The 24,577-nt window shown below is 42.3% G+C and overlaps 1 protein-coding gene across 13 annotated transcripts in view; it reads left to right on the top strand.

The window, feature by feature from the left end:
- NEDD4L (NEDD4 like E3 ubiquitin protein ligase) overlaps positions 1-21,679 on the top strand; it is a 331,333-nt gene extending 309,654 nt beyond the window's left edge. For all 13 annotated transcript variants that reach the window (XM_073584806.1, XM_073584805.1, XM_073584804.1 and 10 more), the window contains 9 exons: positions 167-237; positions 1,643-1,738; positions 2,961-3,034; positions 6,832-6,892; positions 8,146-8,205; positions 9,443-9,550; positions 10,428-10,524; positions 13,123-13,195; positions 15,400-21,679. In XM_073584806.1, coding sequence (XP_073440907.1) covers positions 167-237; positions 1,643-1,738; positions 2,961-3,034; positions 6,832-6,892; positions 8,146-8,205; positions 9,443-9,550; positions 10,428-10,524; positions 13,123-13,195; positions 15,400-15,502 — 743 coding nt within the window. In that variant the 3' untranslated portion in view covers positions 15,503-21,679. The remainder of the gene's footprint in view (positions 1-166; positions 238-1,642; positions 1,739-2,960; positions 3,035-6,831; positions 6,893-8,145; positions 8,206-9,442; positions 9,551-10,427; positions 10,525-13,122; positions 13,196-15,399) is intronic.
- Positions 21,680-24,577: the final 2,898 nt, after the last annotated feature.

The raw sequence follows: 24,577 nt of genomic DNA, 5'->3' as shown, positions 1-24,577 counted from the left end.
ACCGCTCACAGAAAACGGGCGTCGGGTGATCGTGGCCCACCTTGTATATCCACTATGGGGAATATACTTGTTCTGTTGGTTTTTTTTTTATACTTGATTTTCTTTCTTCTATTTATACTTTGCGTTGTCTCTGGTGACGTAATTGTTGATTTTCGTCTCCCCTCAGGTTTCTTTATTCGGCCGTTCTACAAGATGATGTTGGGAAAACAGATAACGTTAAAAGATATGGAATCTGTGGTACGTTGGGACTTAAGAATATGTACAGAATGTCCGTCAGGGCTCGCGCACACAACCGTATCACAGATCTTTTATATGGATATGTGGTGTCACTCAAAAACGGCCCATGTATCACCTTCTTCCCATAGACGGCCCATGTTACGCCTTACTCATTTGTAATTAGGATTTTTTAGATGAATTTTATGAAAAATAAATTGAGTTCCATGTTATACCATATATGACGTGTTCTCCCCTTAAAACATTGAACATAGAGACGCCATACGGTGCCACGTTGAACGCCTACAGCACTATGATACCAATATGTAGGGGACTGTACAGGGCTGAAAGAAATAATGTCTGCCTCCTTGACCTTGATAAATGGTGATTTTGTGAAGCTCCTCTGCTGATCAGCACAATGGTCCCTGAGCAGACCAGCAAACAGTATGTCTCCCCCTCAGCAAGTCATCCATGCGATCAGGGAAGGGGCTAAGGCTTGTGCTAATCAGTTCTGGAAGTCAGACACACACCCAAGTGTTGGAGAACGTTTATGAAAGGTTTCTCTAGTGTGGACGTCCTCTATTTTCAGAGTCCCTTTAGGTTAACAAATTTCTGACCACCCAGAGACTTTAAACATTGGGCCGAAGGCAATGACTGAGAACATGCGGCTACAAGAGCGGAGAAGCTAGCTGCCTGAGATGGCAGGACTCTCCATAGAGCAAGCAGAGATGGTTTATTGCTATCTTTTGCCCTCCTGACTGACGTATACAGAGCACTGAACCAGCACTATGTGAGTTTAGGAAGAGCTTACAGTGCTTCCTCCTCCGAACCCAGTGATCATGTTATTCCTGGGTACTGGGAGACTGGCTGACCCAGATCAGCTCAATAATTCAGGCAGTAGACTAAATTTGCCTTGAGGCTAATATGTCAGCTACACAAAAAATCCGCTATAAAAATATATTTAAATGTTGTAAATTCCCCCAAAAGGTTTTTTTTATGACCTTGGATACTGTAATGTGTGAAATAAAACAAATAAATAAATGCATAAAAATGAGGTCATGTGTTTTATAAAAAGGCAAAAATCTATTGAATATCCAAACGTGAACATTTTTTAATATTTTAAAATTTAAAAAATGCATATATTGAAGGAGAAAAAAAAAGGTTCCTTGTAAGAGTTAAAATGGCCTGGTCTTGAAGTAGCTGGGTATCACAAAGTGTGTCTATGCTGGGACTCCCTGTGATCTGTGGGAAAGCTGTCTGAAAGTGTTGAGTTTTCCTGCAGCGCCACCAGAGGGCAAGTGAGGTATTACACAGTACTCCTTCATATCATTGTGTTGTCTGTGTAATGCTGAACATGTTGGGTTCTGCATGGTGTCATCCATGTCTTGAGGACGGGTGGGATTTACCAGAATTTTTTTTCTTTGTTTAGGATAGTGAATATTACAATTCTCTAAAATGGATCTTAGAAAATGACCCAACTGAGCTGGATCTCAGGTTCTGTATAGATGAAGAAAACTTTGGTCAGGTACGTAAAATGTGAACGTATAGATAGACCGACATTAGCTATGTCTTATAGAACCTACACAGTGTGCAAGCACTTCTATGTTCCTCTTCACTCTGTCATGTGTTACTCCATTATTATTAGAGAGAGAAGCTGTTCTGCTGCTGGAGCCTAGATAGGCAGGATGACTTTCAGCAGCAGAGGAGACAACGTCGGAGAGTATGAGTTACAAACTTGGGTGTAGCTATAGTGCATGCAAAGGTAGCCGACACACCTGACCCCGGTGCCTGAGGGTCCCCAAAAGCCTGTCTGTGGCAAAATTGAAACATCTTATATGTATATGGAGCCTAGATAGGAAAAACGAGAGAAAAAAGGGAGTCACAGGTGATATATATGTAAAAAGCAGTACAAATTTTATTCAATAGAGAAGTTAATGTAAAATCACACAACAGTCACAGTAATCAAAATAGTCCAAGGCAATACAGGCAGGAAGGAAACACCTCCACACAGTAATTGTCAGTTATGAAGGACAATTGATAGTCCCATAACCAGTAATACCCAGGAAAATCCCATGGTATGACCACACATAACTACACTGGGAATCCCCAGCGCAAATAAACAAAATCGGGCTTACCAGGGTTAAGGTAACAACAGGGAGGTGATTCCAGGCCAGATGTCCACCCCGACGCGCGTTTCGCTGGCACAACGCCGCTTGTTTTGGATGTTCCTCTTAACTCTGTCATGTTACCCCATTATTATTAGAGAGAGAAGCTGTTCTGCTGCTGGAGCCTAGATAGGCAGGATGACTCTCAGCAGCAGAGGGGACAACGTCGGAGAGTATTTGTTACAAACTTGGGTGTAGCTATAGTGCATGCAAAGGTAGCAGACACACCGGGCCCCGGTGCCTGAGGGTCTCCGAAAGCCTGTCTGAGGCAAAACTGCTATATTATATAAGAAACATGTTACAGATAGTGGAGCTTGAAAGATTCTGGAGCTCAGGAACCACAAAGTTATACACCCGCTGCTGGCAAAGATCTCGCCACAGGTAGAAAATGGGAGCAAAATATAAAGTTGTACCCCCTGCCATTACATCATGGAATAATGACTAGAAACTATTAAATAGGAAGAACCTGAATGCAGATACAGGAGCAGCTGATCCTTTTTTGAGATGGTTGAATGTAGGAGGTGAAAGGATCGCCGTCATATATCGCTCACAGCAGTAATATTTCTGCCTTTTGTTTCTCAGACTTATCAGGTCGACCTAAAGCCAAATGGGTCAGAGATGGTTCTGACAAATGACAACAAGAGGGAGTACATTGAGTGAGTGGGCGCATTTCTTTTATAACTGTTTAACTTGTAAACACTCAAACATGTGCGCGTGCGCACGCACACATAAAAGTACACACACTGTCCTATATATGTACATAACACATACCTACATAGAAAAATGCAAAAATCATATTCATAAATATACACCATATACACATGAATCACATCCATGCAAAGAAATGGACACAAGCAGGTGTACATGCCCACACACATCATAAAGACCAACACGTGTACATAATATATGCTCACACACATCATATAAACACACATACATCATATACAGACACGCTCAACACACATACATAATATAAACACACCACACACATACATTGTTCTACTCACACATCATATGCACACATGACACGCAACACACATGCATCATGTACACTCGCACGCAACACACATGCATCATGTACACTCGCACGCAACACACACGCATCATGTACACTCGCACGCAACACACACGCATCATGTACACTCGCACGCAACACACACGCATCATGTACACTCGCACGCAACACACACGCATCATGTACACTCGCACGCAACACACATACATCATGTACACTCGCACGTAACACATACATCATATACATTCGCACATAACACACATCATATACACTCGCACACAACATACATCATGTACAATCGCACACAACATACATCATATACACTCGCACGCAACACACATACATCATATACATTCGCACACAACACACATCATGTACACTCGCATGCAACACACATACATCATGTACACTCGCATGCAACACACATACATCATGTACACTCGCACGCAACACACATACATCATGTACACTCGCACGCAACACACATACATCATGTACACTCGCACGAAACACACATACATCATGTACACTCGCACGCAACACACATACATCATGTACACTCGCACGCAACACACATACATCATGTACACTCGCACGCAACACACATACATCATGTACACTCGCACACAACACACATCATATACACTCGCACACAACACACATCATATACACTCGCACGCAACATACATCATATACACTCGCACACAACATACATCATATACACTCGCACACAACATACATCATATACACTCGCACGCAAGACACATACATCATATACATTCGCACACAACACACATGATATACACTCGCACGTAACACACATACATCATATACACTCGCACGCAACACACATACATCATATACATTCGCACACAACACACATGATATACACTCGCACGTAACACACATACATCATATACACTCGCACGCAAGACATACATCATATACATTTGCACACAACATACATCATGTACACTCGCACGCAACACACATACATCATATACACTCGCACGCAAGACACATACATCATATACACTCGCACGCAAGACACATGATATACACTCGCACGTAACACACATACATCATATACACTCGCACGCAACACACATACATCATGTACACTCGCACACAACACACATCATGTACACTCGCACACAACACACATCATGTACACTCGCACACAACACACATCATGTACACTCGCACACAACATACATCATATACACTCGCACGCAAGACACATACATCATATACATTCGCACACAACATACATCATGTACACTCGCACGCAAGACACATACATCATATACACTCGCACGCAAGACACATGATATACACTCGCACGTAACACACATACATCATGTACACTCGCACGCAACACACATACATCATGTACACTCGCACGCAACACACATACATCATGTACACTCGCACGCAACACACATACATCATGTACACTCGCACGCAACACACATACATCATGTACACTCGCACGCAACACACATACATCATGTACACTCGCACGCAACACACATACATCATGTACACTCGCACGCAACACACATACATCATATACACTCGCACGCAACACACATACATCATATACACTCGCACACAACACACATCATATACACTCGCACACAACACACATGTACACTCGCACACAACACACATCATACACTCGCACACAACATACATCATATACACTCGCACACAACACACATACATCATATACACTCGCATGCAAGACACATGCATCATATACACTCGCACACAACACACATCATATACACTCGCACACAACACACATCATACACTCGCACACAGCATACATCATATACACTCGCACACAACACACATACATCATATACACTCGCATGCAAGACACATACATCATGTACACTCGCACGCAACACACATACATCATATACACTCGCACACAACACACATCATATACACTCGCACACAACACACATGTACACTCGCACACAACACACATGTACACTCGCACACAACACACATGTACACTCGCACACAACACACATCATACACTCGCACACAACATACATCATATACACTCGCACACAACACACATACATCATATACACTCGCATGCAAGACACAAACATCATATACACTCGCACGCAAGACACATGCATCATATACACTCGCACACAACACACATGATATACACTCGCACGTAACACATACATCATATACACTCGCACGCAAGACATACATCATATACATTTGCACACAACACACATCATGTACACTCGCACGCAAGACACACACGCATCATGTACACTCGCACGCATGACACACACGCATCATGTACACTCGCACGCAAGACACACACGCAGCATGTACACTCGCATGCAAGACACACACGCAGCATGTACACTCGCATGCAAGACACACACGCAGCATGTACACTCGCATGCAAGACACACACGCATCATGTACACTCGCACGCAACGCACACGCATCATGTACACTCGCACGCAAGCAGCACACATACTATTAACAAACCCCCCTTACGCTGTGTACATAGAGCAGACGTTCGTATACTACCATATATCCTGGAGGCTGTAAAGATTACACTTGTACATCCGCACATTGCATGGATAACCACACAGCTTCCACAGTAATCACTGAGATTTGATGCTCGGCCTCCATCTTTTATCATCTTGTTTATCACAACTAATAAGGTGTGTGTACCGTTGGTCTATTCCTATGTATCCACTCCCAGTGTCATAGTAGGTAAGGGAGTAGCTGGGAACTTTATTTTTTCTTTGCATATTTGTTTTTTTTTTTTTTTTACATTTCTTTATTGTATTTTTTGTGACATATATTTGCCCTCTCTGTGCCAATTAGGGTCAGACAGGTAACAGAGGTTCGTTTACTAAAATCTATGAGCATGGAGGTCGTCCTGTTGAGAGTATGAGAGATTGAGAATTGAGACCACCTGCTGATGTGCCTGCATGAAATATCAGAACGTATATTGGAGTTCCCCTTTAATTCATTAGTTTTTTAGAATTCTGACATATACTGTAAGATTGGCGTTAAGCTGTATAGATCCCGCGGGTGAAGCGTGCGGCTACAGACGAAGAGGATCAATTATATAGTCACACTTTCTGGGCGTCATTTCACACATTTTTGTTTGATTGCTCCCCGGCTGTGCCGCTGCTCTAATGATTCCTGAGCAGAATCATCTGGGGATGTAAAATGGAGAACATCCAGCGAAATCTTTTATCAGGGAATTTGTGAGGTTGATCCATCTTCATTTGCTAGGACTGAAGTCTCAGAGAATGTGTGCACAGCTGGTTAATGTGCTGTAGAGTGTGGAGCCGTGTATGGAACAGTATAAGATCTAGGTGAAGAGAACTGACTCCAGTCTGTCTCATGGGTTCACTTACTTTTTGTTTTTCTTTACAGCCTTGTCATCCAGTGGAGATTTGTGAATAGGGTACAAAAACAGATGAACGCATTTTTAGAAGTAGGTAAACATTTTGTGGTTTCTATGTTGTATTTTTTTTTTAGATAAATTGCTATGTATTAGGTGTAACTTATGACCATTCAAAGCTATGGGTACCATTGACATAGAAAAAAATGATTTTTATATGTCAGTAGATATTTTTAAGGTAATACACTTTCACTTAGTTTCTCTGTAATTTTCATTCATTCAGTTTTCTGACCCTTTGATATGTAGTTTGCAGCTGATTCAAGTTGCAGATTTTCTTTTTAAGCGCCTCTCTCCGTAATATAGGCTGAATGTTAAGTTTGTTTCCCTCCCTGTAATACAGGCTGGATCTGAGGTTTGTATGTCTTTCCCAGTATTATAGACTTGATGTCGGGTCTGTATGTGTCTCTCACAGTAATGTAGGCTGGATGTGAGGTTGTGTGTGTCCCTCCCAGTAATATAGGGTGAATGGTGAGGTATTTGTGTGTCTCCTAGTAATATAGGCAGGATGTGAGGTCTGTGTGTCTCTCCCAGTAATATAGGCTGCATGTCAGCTCTGGGTGTCTCCCAGTAATATAAGCTGGATGTGAGGTCTGTGTCTCTCTCAGTAATATAGGCTGGATGTGAGGTCTGTGTGTCTCTCCCAGTAATATAGGCTGTATGTTAGGTCTGTGTGTTTCTCCAAGTAATATAGGCTGGATGTGAGGTCTGTGTGTCTCTCCCAGTAATATAGGCTGGATGTGAGGTCTGTGTGTCTCTCCCAGTAATATAGGCTGGATGTGAAATCTGTGTCTCTCTTCCAGTAAGGCTGGATGTGATGTTTTTTTGTGTATACAAATTGTTGCTGTCTTCCTTAACTCGTTTATCAGCACAGCTTCTATCCTGCACTTATATCCTCTTCATGTGCTTTTCTTATCTATAACATATTTTCTCTGCCCTCCCTGAGACTGTAGATCCTTTCCTCCTTCTCGACTGTGAAGATCTTTGTATAACCTTCTCACCTTCCTGCTGCTATCCCTTCATACTGAGAAAAGGAACAGGGAAGAGCAGAGTCAGTCAGGAGAACGAGCTCTTATGGATTTGTATAAAAAAAAAAAATCCTAATTACTCATTCAATAGGAAAGTTAAAAAATAAATAAAACCATATTCACCTCCACTGGCACTCCTATAGTAAATAACCAGGTGTGATCTCCTTTTGGCTTCTGTACATCTGCCTCCAGCAATGATGTCTTGTCATATGTCACCTCTACAACCAATCACAGTGTTGTCTTTATTTCTTATATTTCCAGGGATTTACTGAACTCATTCCGATTGATTTAATAAAGATTTTTGATGAAAATGAACTTGAGGTATGTACCATATATTCTGCTCCATTGTGCTGCTACCAGACCCCTCACATCCACAGACTCCAGTAATAGGAGGCATCGGTGTAACAAGTCAGTTCAGGACATTTCTTCTCCCATCACTAGTGAGAGAGATTATTGTGCAATGGAAGGAACCTCAACAACTCGGCCACGAAGTGGAGACCCTGTAACATTACAGAATGGGGAGCGAGTGCAGAGGGCAGAAAAGTGACTCCATAACTGCAGAGTCCAGACCTCCTCTGGTATAACATCAGCACAAACACTGCGCACCCGCTGGGAGCTTCATGGCTGAGCATCTGCATGCAGCCGTATATCACCAAGCACAGTGCCAAGCGTCGGATGAAGTGGTGTAAAGCTGCCAACACTGGACTCGGAAAACGAGTTCTGTGCAGTAACTGATCACACGTCTTTATCTGCATCTGATGTAGGAATCTGGGTTTGGTGTTTCCAGGAGAACGTTACCCCCTGACTGCACTGTGCCCCCGTACAGATGATGGAGGAGGATAACACTATGGGCTGTTATCAGGGGTCAGCATTGGGCCCTTAATTCTTCATCACAAGACATTTTGCACAATTGTAGCCTTCAGCTTTGTGGGAACAGTTTGGGGTTCGCCCTTTTCTGTTCCCCATGACTGTGCCCAGTGCACAAGGTCCATAGAGACATGGAGGGGGGAGAACATGACACACAGAGCCCGGACCCCAGCCCATCCAACACCTATAATTGAGATTGTGATCCTGGCCTCCCCCCATCATCGGGGTCTGACCCCACAAATGCTCTTCTGAATGAAGGGGCAGAAATTCCCACAGACCCCAACAAAATCTTGTAGAAAGTCTTCCTGGAAGATCTGGAGCCGTTTTATCTGCAGAGGAGAAGACTCCTTATTCGTGTGTATGGATATGGAATGAGAGAGTGGGAAAGCTCCTGCAGGTGGAATGTGGAGGGGGCACATAGTTTTTTCCATATAGTGTGTGTTATAGTTATAGAAAGAAAAAGAAACAAAACAATTTTTGCCGTGAAGATTGGTGGCGAGTCCTCAATGGTCTCCGGAAGGACGGGTTCCTTTTGTGCACTCCCCATCATCTACACTGCCTGGCCTAACGGCTCCGAGAGATCTGCTCATTGCATCATGTTCTAAGGTCAACCCTTCTTCTGGAGTAATTGTGTGAGCTCTGAGGGTGGTGATGCATCTTTCTGTAGGGTGACGTGCATTATGTTTCGTAGCTCCTGATGTGCGGCTTGGGAGATGTGGATGTAAATGACTGGAGGCAGCACACGCTCTACAAGAATAGTTACTGCCCGAACCACCCGGTAATTCAGTGGTACTGGAAGGTAAGTGATCCTTTATAGATTATTTTGGAGAATACTTTTCCTCATTGGACATACATTTTTTTTTTTTTTTTTTTTTTTTTTTTTAAACCTATGTATTTACGGTATATTGAAAGGATAGTTTCCGCTTGTAAGACACGCCAAGCTGGCTCCGACCCTACCCTCCTGTACAAGAGGACAGTTTAAGATCAAGTCCATTTCTTTGTTTTTTTTTTCTCCCCTTTTTCCAAGAGCCCAAACTTTTTTTTTTCCCGTCCACATGGCTGTATGAGGGCTTTTTTTTTTTTTGCAGGCCGAGTTGTACTTTTGAATGACACCGTTCATTTTATCATGTGATGCGCTGGAAATCGAGAGGGAATTCCAAGTGCTTTGAAATTGCAGAAAAAAGTACAATTCCATAATTGCTTATGACCACTATATACTAACTTGATATGATTCTCCAGGTCCGTACGAGTTTGCAGATACTAAATATGTCAAGTTTTTTTTTTGTTTTTTTTCCCCAAGTGGAGAAACAAAAATTTGTACAAAAAAAAAAGTTTTAATTTTTTTTTTTTTTTTGCTTTTGTCATTTTTTGAGACCCATAATGTTTTCAATTTTCAGGATCTGGGACTGGGTGAGGGCCTATTTTTTTTTGAGTCCTTAGCTGGCATTTTGGGGTAGATACGATGTTTTGATCGTAATTCTGGCGTTTTTGATTTTTTTTCTCATTACACCGTTTACCTATCTGATTAATTTGTTTTTTGTTTTGTGAGATCCGACTTTTCTGAGCGTGGCGATACCAAGTATGTGTATTTCCGCTTCCTTCTTATGGAGCCCAATTGTTCATCCTCACATTTTTTAGTCTCTGTCGCGTCATTATCGGATCCATGTCTCTTTCAGGCCGTGCTGCTGATGGACGCCGAGAAACGTATTCGATTGTTGCAGTTTGTGACGGGGACTTCTCGAGTGCCGATGAATGGTTTTGCAGAACTCTATGGTTAGTGTGATATGTGGTGCCTCGCTGGCGGTTCCTCTTAAAGAATAGAATGGCAGACCAGAATAAAGGGGTTGTCCAGGACTGGGATGCTGATGACTTATCTGGTACCTGGGAATGCCCTCCAGACAGTGTCCGGAGATGTACGTTTCTGGCTTTGTACGCTGCGTACACCCAGCTGGTGGCAACAGCTGATCAGTGGGGATGCTGGGTGTTGGACCCCCACTGATATAAGCTCATCAATATATAAGTAGTGAACAACCCCTATTAAATGTGCACAGTTTAGCTTTACCGAACACTGCTGCAAATAAAAAAACAAAGAAACTTAGTGGTTACAGATTCTCTCAAGGAGCCACTTTGGCTTAAATGGAATTGTTCACCAATGTAGGGGCTGAGACCCTGATTCTAGCTATGTATCACTTGCTTTACTGGGTGCATCAGTTGAGATACAATCACAGTTTTCTCTGCTGTAGATCTAGCAGAGCTTTGAATGCTGAGCTGTGTATAACCCCGCCCACACCACTGATAGGCCGCTTTCTGTACCAACTGTAAAATGATTCCTGCCAATCAGTGGTGGAGGTGGAGTTACACAGAGCAGAAGGACTAGGAGGCACGAGATACCAAGTCGTGTAGTGATAATCTCCTGGTGGTAAAATGCTGATTTTTTTTTTTTTTTTTTTTTTTTTTTTTTTAACTGCAACACATCTCTGCAATCGGAGCCTCAGCTCCTACATCATGCTGCTGGCAGATCACATAGCAACAGTCTGCTGATGGATTCCCTTTAAACATTGCAAAATTGATAAATTGAAATCTCCAGGTCCTGTTTCCTCCACCAGACTCCCACTCAAAAGACTGCATTATGTCATCCAGGTCCAACCTTCAACCTGCCCCCACCTTGACCAGGACTTTCAAAAACTTTACTTCCTTTTCCATGTAGAAAAGAGAGCATGGCACTCACCATCCCAAAAAATGTCCTTTATTGTGGATACATATAAAACAGAGGCAGGGAGGCTTTGAAGTGGAAAATGCATTGGACGACGGTCGTTTCGCACTGAATTTGCGCTTCTACGGGCTTTGGAGAGAGCTAGTGCTTGTAATGATAATGACCCTATTGTGAAAAAGAAAAATCGGGCATTTTGCAATAATAATAAAAAAGTAAAAGATTAATTTTCAACTTTGAATTGGGCCCTATGGATAGGCAAATCAGAACAGAAAGAGGACCCGTAGAAGCGCTAACTCAGCGTGAAACAGCCATCGTCCGGTGCGTTCTCCACTTGAAAGCCTCCCTGCCTCTGTTTTATATGTATCCACAATAAAGGACATTTTTTGGGACAGTGAGTGCCATCCTCTCTTTTATACATGGTGAATTTGGATGTTGGCACTATTTATGCTGATTGGTACCCCTGGAGTTTAAATGAGCCTTATGTCTCCGGAGCTGCGTAGCTGTGCCGTTCATACTACTTTATCTACATGCTTGTGTTTTACTTTCCTTTTGCCCTTTCACCAAATCCTATATGTCATGTAACCAAATGGGTAAATTCGCTCAGTATACTACGCCATACAACTAAATTACTCCAGTCCCTTACCCATCCCTAGGAAACGAGTTGTGCCCTGCAGCGTCCAGAGCTAGCTCGTTGCTCTACCACAAATTTGCCTACACATCTCCTCCAACCCTTGTTGCGCTCACCACTGCGGTCACTTTTTTTTTTCCTGTTATTTCCAGACTTGACAGTCCCCACATCCACAGAAGACGACGCTCCTGCCAGAAATGGCCTCACCAATGTTTTTGGTCTATACTGATTCATTGGCAATCTACATAAGAAGTCTTCCTTTCTAACACCTCAACACCAAAAAAAAGGCCAATACACATGTCCTACTAGGGTATATGGACATCATAGAAGGGGGTTTCTTATTCAACCATTCAGGTCTTCCACGAACAGCTCCAACTTTGGAAAACCTTGATCAACCATGTTATATAATTCATAAATCTGAGCTCCTCTCGGTTCATTTATGACCACATCAAAGTTAAGCTTCGTTGTGGTCTGTAGTCCTAAATCTGCACAGAGGAGTTTAGAAAAAGACGCTAAGGCTATGTGCACACGTATGCAGAAAATTCCTGACTGAAAACCAGACTCCTTCCCAGAAACCGCGCATTTTTGCGCAAAAAACGTGCGTTTTTATGCGTTTTTTCCTGAGTGTCCCCAGTCTCATAGAAAATAGCTAGAAATGGGGATTTTTCCGCGAAATTAATGAGCATGCTGCGTTTTTTACCGCGATGTGTTTTTTTTAACGGAAAAAAACGCATCAATATGCACAAAGTGCGGAATTCATTAAAATGAATGGGATGCTTCTTTTAAGCGTTTTTAAGCTTTTTTTTTTTTTTGGGTAAAACCGCTTAAACACAAAAAAAACGCTTACGTGTGCACATACCCTAAAAGTTAATAACTTCTCAGAATGGATTCCCTGGACGCATTCTTAGTTCTTTAGGGAAAACAAGAGCATGTAAAAAGCAAAACTCTGCAAAATTAAGAAAAAAAAAAATCACAAAGATGTCCATAACCTTGAACCCTTTCATTGTGTTTTCCTTGTTTTTCTCTGTAGGTTCTAATGGTCCTCAGCTGTTTACAATAGAGCAATGGGGGAGCCCGGATAAACTGCCCAGAGCCCACACATGGTAAGATACCGTCATTTCCTGCCGTACGGTGCATCTGCCTATCAGAGTATTACCAGTCACCACCGAGTTCTGCCACCAGGTCAAAGGACAAGTGACTGGACATCAAGGGTGACCTCTAATATTGTTATAATTTATGGTTGGAAGGATTTCATACACCTCATGCACACCTCAGCTGCCGCAGAACCTCTTCATTAAGAGTAAGGAACATACTCCTGTGTGCCATTGACTGATAAAGAGAACCTCTCACCAAATGTTTCATGTTGAACTGGAGACCCCATGTCAAATAAACTGATTTTTTTATTGTCTTTGTATTTGGCACCTAATGAGTTACCTTTTTAGTTAAGTTTGTGTAGGTGGTGTTAGATATTTTTCACTGGGGGGCGTGTACTAATTCTACCTGTAGGATGCTGACCAATCATAAGAAGGCAGCAACATAGAAGTGCAGAAAGACCTTTGATGATGTCATGAGGGTTATGTAACCAGAGTCCGCAGGTTCTGCCAGTCAGAATGTACAGCCTAAATAAGCATTGAAGATATACTACACGGCACAGAAGTATGGAAGTTATTAACTCCAGTTAAAGGAACCTGTCACCAGAATGGGCTGATAGAGCGATGGTTGTAACCACTCTCCCAACCCTTACTGGCCCCATTGCAGAGCGAGTGTCAGTCAGGGCTGGGGAGCGGTTACAGCCCCATCGACGCCTCCTGTGACTAAAAGCGAAATGCTACAGGGGGAATAAGTTAAGTGCGGCCGGAGAGGGGTAGGTAAGTAACGCTATTAACCTGCAGATTAACTCCATATATCCAGGTTAATAGTGTTTTTTTCTGGTGACTGGTTCCTTTTAATATTGCTAGAACTTTTATTTTGTGTTGTATTTCTTAATTGCTAATTTTAGGCTGCACACTCTGGCTGGCAGAACCTGTGGACTCTGGTCACGGGACCCTGAAGACCTCATCCAGGGCATTACTGGTGTATGGGGCAGTACTTTATTCTCTGGGGCAGTATGATTATAGTGAATATATATATATATATATATATATATATATATATATATATATATATATATATATATATTAAATAAAAAATTTTACGTTATATTACATGTGCTCCTTTTTAAGACATAGGCAATTCTTTTTTTTTTTTTTTCATCACCGCCTCTCAAGTTCCATAACTTTGTCTTTCGATGGAGCTGTGTAAAGGCTTGATTTGTGAGACAGCAGGCTTAAAAATAATCTTCTAGCCAAAACAAAAGCTGCTGGCTATGTATGTGTTCTGGTGTTAGATGGGAACTGTTAATGTGTGATTGGTGAGGACATGGTGCAGAAGTGGAGTTTTTCTAAGAGTGGGCGGTGGGACTGTGGAAGGTTTACAGGGTGGAGGCGGAGCTGGAGTGTAGGTGTAGTCTCAAGGGGGCCCGAAAATTTTGTCAGTATGGGACCCGAAAATTCCTGGTGGCAGCCTGGACATCTTCAAAGGTCCTTCTGCACTTCTATGTTGCTGCCTGCTTATGATTGGTCAGCATCATACAGGGAGAAGTACGCTCCCCCAGTGAAAAATAACTAATAACTTAAGCTACATTCAAGTGGGTGTCAACTCAATAGGTGCCCAATACTTGATAGCTAAAATCTTTGCAACATAGAAACAAAATTTAAAAAAAAAATTATTCCACAGCTCAGCCGCTATTATATCATGTGTGTAATTCAACATGAAAAATGTAACCTCTTTAAAAGGTTGTTCCCAAAATACCAAGTTGTCAATATCAGAATTGGGGATGACTTGCTGATCACTGGGGTATCAACTGCTGGGACCCTCAGCAATCCCAAGATTAATGTTCTGCAGATCTGCGCCTGTGAGGAGCGGTGGATCACTCCATTCATTGTTCATGAGACTGTTGAAAATGGCAGAATGAAGCGCTCGACTATTTGAGGCAATCTCATACATGGGTGATGGGCGGATGTGCACACCACAAGACGGAACTCTGCAGAGTAGTTGGTTCCCCCAGTAATAATTGGTGGGGGCGGTAGGCAAGTTGGGTCAGAATACTATACAACAGTGTCCCCTACAGGTGACGAGCAGTCACTACATGTCACCAAGTAAGAAGACATGTTCTGTTTGTGAATCCTCTGCAATGACTCCTATTGTGGCTCCGTCATCCTCGTCATTGACTTTTCAGTAACACACTTATCTTTCTGTGTCTTTGCAGCTTTAACCGTTTAGATTTACCTCCCTACGACTCCTTTGAAGATTTACGAGAAAAGCTTCTCATGGCGGTGGAGAACGCTCAGGGATTCGAAGGCGTTGATTAGCGAGGGACACCCTTTTGTCCTTTTTTCCTCCATCTTCTAAAAAAAAAAAAAATAAAAAGAATCTTTCACCTGGAAACCTATGACTCGGACATTGCCACTGATGAACCAGAGACGCTTGCAAAATATAAAAAAAAAAAAGAATTTTTATATAAAAACAAAATACAAAACTCTAATAGAGGATGAAAAAACCTTCAGGAAAGTCGAGGACAATAGTGGTGCCGTTTTGTGCCATGGATTCGTCGTATCGGTTTACGTGGCAAAGTCAGATCGTTCTATTTCACGATTGCTGCAATGTTAACTTTGCCTGCGGGTGTAAATGAAAGGCAACGGTTTCTGTGCTGAGATTTTGCTGGTAAGATGGTACAATTTTAGCTCTGGCGCAAGCCAAGGCGTCACTGTGCCAATTGTGAACCAATTTTTTTTTTTTTTTTGGTCTTTGATGAAGAGCCCTGCGGCGCTGGTTCTGCAGTGCAGCTTCCTCAGTGCAGGCGTCCGGAGCTACGAGACTTGTTGGACGGTACTTTGTCCCATCGCTACGTCTATCGCGAGCTGTTCGTTGAATACTTAGATTACATTTCAGGAGGACTTTCTCTATTTATGTGGTGCCGGCCCTTTAAATTCGTATTTTACAGACTAATGACAATGAATGGAACGAATCACTTTGAAGGTATAGTGTTACCACCTTGTTTACTTTTTAAAATGATTTAGACCTACTTTTCAGATTTTACTTCACTATAATATTAAAGCTGTGTTCTCCAAAAAAAGGGAAAAAAAATGTTCCCAAGAGCCACCGTTCTTTCTGCAGTCATCTTGGATCGACGTTTCCAACACCTAGGATAATGCGGTTTCCTTATTTTGTCTTTCGGAGCTCCCAGTGATTGAAGTACCTGAACCCTTTCAACGCCGTTTAACTGGAGAAATGTGAGAGTCATAATCTGGAGCTGCATTCAAAATTCTGCTCGTTTCTCGTCTTGCGTTTGTCAACTGATACCCTACTGACTCCGCCAATTCCTGGGACCCAGTGCAATATCTGTATCCCTTACCTAAGATTTGCCATTTATTGTACATTTGTTGCCAAGAGGTCTTCAAGCACCAAGACTTGGGGTGCATCATCTACCTCTACATGGCCTTTCGCCCATTGGCGTAGTGTGGGTTACCAGCGCCCAGGCAAAGTATGTGTTGTGACCCCTTTACAGAATTTTACTGCTGCATTAAATATAGTCATGCCCCTTGTATTCCCCTCCAAGAGTAATGATTCCACCATTGTACCACCACCCTGGTCGGCACAGGTGCAGTACAGTGATGTCAGTGCGCCGCCTACGCCGGACCACTGACCTCTTGTAGGCCAAAGGGTGGTGGGTCCAACTATATCGGGGTCATGTTGATGTGGATACATTTCAAAGTGGTGCTCATTCAAAAATCTGGGGCATCAACCAGACGTCTTGGGCATGTGCCCGGTTAGTGTCTAGAGAGTAATTTGCTTCATTCTGGCGTTCAGTCCGGGCCTCCATGGCAGACGGCCTTCACTTCTGTGCTTGATGTCCTGGGTGCTGGTGGCGCTTCTTAGGCCTCATGCAGGGTCATGACACGAGTCAACATGTTTTATGGGGATCTTCGTAAACACTACAAGTACCATGGAGGATGCCAGGCACAAAAGTGAAGATCAACTGCCACGGAGGACTAGGCTGAATGCCAGGTTAGGCCAACTGGAGTCGCATTGCTAATCTCTTCTAGCGACACTTCTTGGGGGGGGATCAAAAAAGAAAGTTCCACTTAATTTTTTTTAAAAATTTTGCACCAATAATGTTGCACTTATATTTTGCGTCCCCCCCCCCCACCACCACCAAATAAGCCACTGCCTACAGCTACATCCCCGGATGGACTGCCACTAGTTGCACTGAATTCTGGTATTACATCAGACTACACTACAGTGTCTCACGAATATAAGGAGGTCACCTCCCAGACACTGAAGCAACAGGTCCCTGATAAAAGTAATGAGCTCAGAAGTCTGTAGGATTTGGAATACAGTTGGGTATGGGTTGACTGTCTGTCAAGCAGATCTGGTTGGGGAGAAGTCAGCATTGACCAACCCCCTGCGACTGTATAGGGAGAGAGCTGTCAGTCAACACAGTTGGGCAGCGAGAAGCCACTGCTGACCAACCCCCTGCTACTTTATAAGGAGACAACTGGCAGTCAAGCACAGTTGGGCAGCGAGAAGTCAGCGTTGACCAACCCCCCGTAACTGTATAGTAAGGGAACTGTCAGTCAAGCACAGCTGGGCAGCGAGAAGTCAGCGTTGACCAACCCCCCGTAACTGTATAGTAAGGGAACTGTCAGTCAAGCACAGCTGGGCAGCGAGAAGTCAGCGTTGACCAACCCCCTGCGACTGTATAGGGAGAGAACTGTCAGTCAAGCAGAGCTGGGCAGCGAGAAGTCAGCGTTGACCAACCCCCTGCGACTGTATAGGGAGAGAACTGTCAGTCAAGCACAGTTGGGCAGGGAGAAGCCAGCAGGGACCATCCCCCTGCGACTGTTTAAGGATATAACTGTCAGTCAAGCAGAGCTGGGTGGGGAGAAGTCAGTGGAGACCAACCCCCTGTGACTATAGTGAGGGAACTGTCAGTCAAGGAGAGCTGGGTGGGGAGAAGTCAGCGGGAACCAATCACTAATGACTAATAATGTGCTTGTATAGGTTGTATAGGAAGGAAGCTGTTGGTCAAGCAGCAGCGGACCTGCACCCGCTATTAATCCCCATGATTAGTCATCTAATTACGAGGTCTTCATTAAAACTGTTTTTATTTCCGAGTAAAACATGGATATTTGTCATAATGGAGCCTCCTCCTTATGTGTTGCCTGATGGGTTTCCATTAACATTCTGTTCTAAATCTTATAACTGTCCGCTACCCATTTTTCTGCAATAGATAATGTGCCATCTGCCTGCAGCCACCACTAGAGGGGAGCTCACCGTGTACAGTATTATAATGGAGTGCAATGTATAACCAGTATACAGTAAGTTCCCTCTAGTGGTGGCTGCAGGAAGCCTAGAACTTTTAAACCATTTTGTGCTCTGTATCAAAGATCGGACCGCCAAGATGACTGCCAATGATTTTCTCGCATGCTAGAGAAGCGCCTTTTTTATATTTTGGGCTGGAATGAATATGAATATTTTATAATGAAAGGGAATATGCTCCTCCCACTGATGTAGAGAAAAAAAAAAGGGGATCAGCGGGGATTTGCTTTTAGTACATACTGAAGATACTACCATTATCGCCCCGATCCCAAACGTTTCCTCCTTGTCACGTGTATATACCAAAGTACCTTATGTGAGTCTTACATTTTAATGTCTTCTCTCACTCAATCCTTAAAGGGGACATGCACTTTAACTGAATCCCTAGACACAGAGAAGAGCAGAGTTATATATATACAGTACATGTCCTTATATTTACATGCAGGAACATGCCAAGTGAAACCACCCTGCTCCTTACCGGGGTTTAGCCCCTACCCCTGACCCCAGCGATTCTCCTCTTATTAGATCTGACCTTTTAAAGGTCTCATCTTTTCCCCTTTATGTACCTAGAGCTCAGTCAAAAACCTATGGATGTCCGTACTGAGTTGGTTGCCCTTTGGCTTGTCTTTTTGTAAGGTTTTCTTGTAGAGAAGGGTTGTCTACTACAGTCAGGACCACAGATGGTGTTCCAGTTCCTAGAGCGATTATGCTCGTAGGAAGCCACATCTGGTAAGACCGTTTGTATGGGCCTCGATTTCAGCTCAAAGACCTCCTTCTACTATTCAAACATCTCACGAAACCAGGGGATAAAAAAAAAAATCTAATAGGGCGTGCCGATTCATTAAATCGGAATCAATATCATAGTTTGTAGATGACACGATGGCCACGTTTTTCCAAAAGACCCTTTAATGCCGGTCCATTGGTAGTGGTCACATAGTCCTGTGTATGGCTGCCGAGACATGCAAGCCCGTTTCATTAAGCTCTTATGAGCTAGTCCCCAGAATATGGTGCTGAGCATCACTAATGATTGTGTTGCCACCATTGCATGGTTCAGCTTTTTTTTTTTTTGCTCCTAGACATTACCACTTTACAATGCCGGGGACTATGTTTTTGGTATTTTGCAATTTTTTTGTCTTCTGCTTGGTTTCCCTATGGCCAGGATTGCAGAAATAAAACCACTTTTCACCCATCAGATCCTCGCTGCTACGTAGACTACAGAGCACTGTCCCGTCTGGGAGAAGGAGAAAATGTTGAGGGAGGCCGAACTGTATGGTCTGGCTTCTTGGTTTTTCTTTAACTCGGATACCACACATGCTGCTCACATCTTCACGTAGTATCGTAAAACTTTTCAAAAATTGGGGGGGAGGGGGGATCAGAAGACTACTTTTTTGTGTAAAATTTGATGAACCTTCTAAAAAAAGAAGGAACCCCCTTTTTACATTTACATTCACACCCCTCACTTGTTATGGGTAATTTATTTTCTTGCTTAAAATAAAAAAAAATGTAAAAATTATATTTATTTCTTCTACATGTCGCCTATACCATGAATCCCTGTGCTCGACTGACGCTCTTGTAGTTGGGGATCAGAAATGTTTTGCCTCCTTCAGCTGGACGTGATCTGGTAGCCCTTCCTCTTACACCGATCCAAAAATTGTTATGTTTACTTATCATAAAATGGGTATAATTGACCCAAAATGTAATGTTCTCATGTTTGTCTGGTCATCCGCCACATTGGGACATCGTGTCGGTGTCGCGGCCTTCGATTGCACCATACATTGACATCAGTATAGCAAAAAATTCACCCGGTGTTCATGGATTAGTTTCTATGATCAGTCACCATTGACAACACATAAGGCCGGATTCAAAGTCCGTGTAGGGATTGGCCGGGGGTCTCCCGACTCCTCCTGAACAACCTCATAGGCATAGATGACGCGCAACGGGAATACGGACCAATGTGTGAAACATTGCGGACAACCTGAATGGAATTGGATACATGTGTATTAAAAGATTCATTTTGGACACTTTTTGGGTCAATTAAACCCTTTTTTTTTATTTATTTCTTTTTTTGGAAATTTGAAACAATTTTAACGATGTATCATCAAAGATCTGAACTTGTTTCGGACAACTATAAAAGGGGTATTAAAAAAAAAAAATGTATATATAGCTGCCTACTTCTAGAAATAGCACCACCCCTGTGTTGCAGCTTAGCTACACTGTGAGTGGGTGTGAGCGACATTACCTGTGAACCGGTGTGGTGCTAATTTTTTTTTTTTTTTTGGAAGAAGGCAGCCATGATTTTCTTTCTGGTAACCCATTGATCCCGGCCATCGTTGTGATGGTGGTGCTGAATGCAACATTGCTTCTTTATATGAGAAAAGTTTGTGTAATTTATATATAGTTTTACGAATGTCATGAACTATACGGGTTATCATTGGGTAACTCTGTTTTCACGTCCCTTGTGGTATTTTTGTATATTTTTGTATATTATAAACCCTAAATAATAAAGATTGCTAATCACGTGTATCCATAAGATGATGTTTTCTAGGTAATAAGAGGGGTCAAAAAGTAACGGCAAAGTGTCAAGATGGCGCCTTTCGTCATCATCGATTTGGATTTACTTCTTGTGAAATGTTCTGCTCTCTTTTCTATTTCTGGATCTCATCCTGACCTATTGTATTTTCTTTCTCTCTAGTCCTTTATAAAGGGAATAAATATGCCAAATGTATTTAAGTAAATCTCAAGTCCTTCCCCCCCCCCCCTTCCAAATGTATAGGAGATAAAACATTCCAAACAAATGTACAAGACAATGCCTTTAATAGACCCGAGATGTCTCTCCAATTCTACACTGTTTCATATGTATTTATTATAAGAGGGGAGGGGGGGTAAAAAAAAAAACACACGAAAAAATAATGTTCTAGCGGGCGAAACGTATGTATCAGACGGTCGCTCAGTACTTTGACTGTATAGCATATATAATGTATGGCTTCTGTCTACTGCTTGTTTAACAGTTATGATGGCTTTATAAATGGATTTGATAAACTGAGGATGATGACGACTAACTGCTTCCATCATGGAAAGCAATATATGTGGAAAAAAATAAAATAAATGAAGGTGTTGTACTGAAATCATGCCTATTGCTGAATATTTAATAAAAAAAAATCTGAAATAAACATTTGTATGTCTTTATGTACTGGATGTATGGCAGCTGCAAGGGTTTATAAAATGCCAATTAAGATGGCGGGTTTTTTTGGTTTTTTTTTATGCTAAAGCCGTAGGCGAAGTCATCATAGATAGCCCTACATGTAGAACTTAAGGGGGTTTTCCAGTTTTGAAAAACACGTCTCTCCCCCCCCCCCCCACTGGCTTTACTCGCCTTTTCCGGGTCCTGAGTCCCTGCTGATTCTCCCAGTGTGTGTTATCATTTGCAGGGCTGACGTCACATCAAAAGCGCTGCAGCTGATCGGTGAGTCGAGTGTCATGTCTGGTGTCCAGCTCACTGATTTGGCTGCAGACAATAACAGACGCTTTTATTTGGCCTGAATCGGTGTCCCGATGTTGGGTTATGAGTTTTCTCCGGACCCTCATAGAATCATAGAATGGTAGTTGGAAGGGATCCCCTGGGCCATCTGGTCCAACCCCCTGCTCAAAGCAGGATTCGCTAAATCATCCCAGACAGATGTCTGTCCAGCCTCTGTTTGAAGACTTCTATTGAAGTAGAACTCACCACCTCTCATGGCAGCCTGTTCCACTCATTGATCACTCTAACTGTCAAAAAATTTTTCTAATATCTTATGTGTCTCCTCCCATTCAGTTTCATCCCATTGCTTCTAGTCTTTCCTTGCGCAAATGAGAATAAAGATGATCCTTCTACAATGTGACAGCCCTTGAGAAATTTGTAGACCGCTATTAAGTCTCCTCTTAGTCTTCTCTTCTGCAAGCTAAACATTCCCAAATCCTGCAACCTTTCCTCATAAGACAGGGTTTGTAGACTGGTCACCATTCTGGTCGCTCTTTTCTGAACTTGCTCCAGTTTGTTGATGTCGTTTTTTTAAAATGTGGTGCCCAAAACTGGACACAGTATTCCAGATGAGGTCTGACCTAAGAGGAGTAGAGGGCAATAATGACTTCACGTGATCTAGACTTTATGCTTCTGTTAATACATCCTAGAATTGCATTTGCTTTTTTTGCTGCTGCATCACACTGTTGACTCATATTCAGTCTGTGATCTATTAGTATACCCAAGTCTTTTTCACATGTGCTGTTGCTTAGCCCTATTCCTCTCATTCTGTATATGCTTTTTTGATTTTTATTGCCCAGATGTAGTACGTTGCATTTTTCCCTGTTAAAAACCATTCTGTTAGTTGCTGCCCACTGCTCCAGTTTATTTATATCTTTTTGAATCCTCTCTCTCTCTTCTTTAGTATTAGCTATCCCTCCTAGCTTTGTGTCATCAGCAAATTTAATCAGTTTACCCTCAATTCCTTCATCTAAATCATTGATAAAGATGTTTAACAATACAGAGCCCTGTGGTACCCCTCTTGAGACATTGTTCCAACTGGATGTGCAGCCATTTACGACCACTCTTTCGGTCCGATCACTAAGCAGTTATGAATCCACCTAACAGTTGCCTTGTCCATTCCATACTTAGCCATTTTTTCAATAAGGATGGTGTGAGATACTTTGTCAAATGCTTTGCTGAAGTCAAGATATACTATATCTACAGCATTTCCCTGATCCAACCAATCAGTGATTCTGTCATAGAAGGAAATTGTTAGTCTGACGACTTATTAGTTACAAACCCATGCTGACTCTGTTTAATCACTTCATTCTTATCTAGGTATTGACATACATGTTGTTTAATAATTTGTTCAAAGATCTTTCCAGGTATAGAAGTCAGACTAACTGGCGTATAGTTGCCTGGGTCCACATTCTTCCCCTTTTTGAAGATAGGAACAACATTTGCTCTTCTCCAGTCTTCTGGGACTTCTCCTGTTCCACACGAATTTTCAAAGATTATGGAGAGGGGTTATAAAAATTCTTCTGCTATCTCCTTCAGTACTCTGGGGTGTAATTCATCTGGACCTCACTATCTTTCTGTGTATAGATATCCTGGATTCTTCTATTCTCTTAATAGGACAGTGAAGAATAGTTGATGTTACATTTCATTCTGAGAGAAAACAGATGCAAAATAGGAATTTAGAAGTTCGGCCTTCTCAACATCCTGTCTTACCATTTCATCATTTTCATCCTGTAAAAATCCTATAGCATCTTTGACTTTTCATTTACTTTTGACATATCCCCAAAATCCTTTATTATTGCTTTTGACGTCTCTTGCAAGCCTCAATTCATTGTCAGCTTTAGATAATCTGATTTGTGCCCTGCAGGTTCTGCAGACAGCATTATATTCTTCTTTAGATATGCCTCCCTCTTTCCATTTTATAAACATTTCTTTCTTCCTTTTTAGCATGTGCTTAAGTTCTGTGTTCATCCATCCTGGCTTCCTTAAATGCTTCCTATTCTTCCCTCTTTTCGGAATTGTTAACAATTGTGCTTTGAGAATTTCATTTTTCAAGATTTCCCATCCTTCCTGTACATTTTTGTCTTTAAGGATATCCAGCCATTGGATCCCTCCAATTCTCTTTCTGAATCCCTTAAAATCTGCCTTTCTGAAATCTAACCTTGACGTCTGAGTCTTCACAGGTCTTCCTCCTCTAATTATCCAAAATTCTAAAATAGCATGGACACTACCTCCTAGGGTCCCAGCCACTTTTACCTCCTCAACCATTTCCTCCCTGTTTATAAGGATTAGATCCAAGGTAGCAGTTCCCCTTGTTTTCTCTCCTACCTTTTGGAAGATAAAGTTGTCAGCAAGAGAGGATACGAATTTCCTTGACCTGTTAGTTTTGCCTGAGAGAGATTCTCAACAAATGTCTGGATAGTTGAAATCTCCCATGACAACTATGTCATATTTTTTGGAGAACTTGGCCATTTGATGCATAAAGAGTTCATCCATATCTTCAGCTTGCACAGGCGGCCTGTAGTAAATGCCTACAATGGTGTCCTTTCCA

This window comes from Dendrobates tinctorius, unplaced genomic scaffold (genome assembly GCF_039654945.1).
Source record: "Dendrobates tinctorius isolate UK_male_01 unplaced genomic scaffold, ASM3965494v1 ptg000085l, whole genome shotgun sequence".
Classification (NCBI taxonomy): Eukaryota; Metazoa; Chordata; class Amphibia; order Anura; family Dendrobatidae; genus Dendrobates; species Dendrobates tinctorius.
The sequence above is the reverse complement of the archived record's forward strand: the minus strand, read 5'-3'. Positions and strand labels throughout refer to the sequence as shown.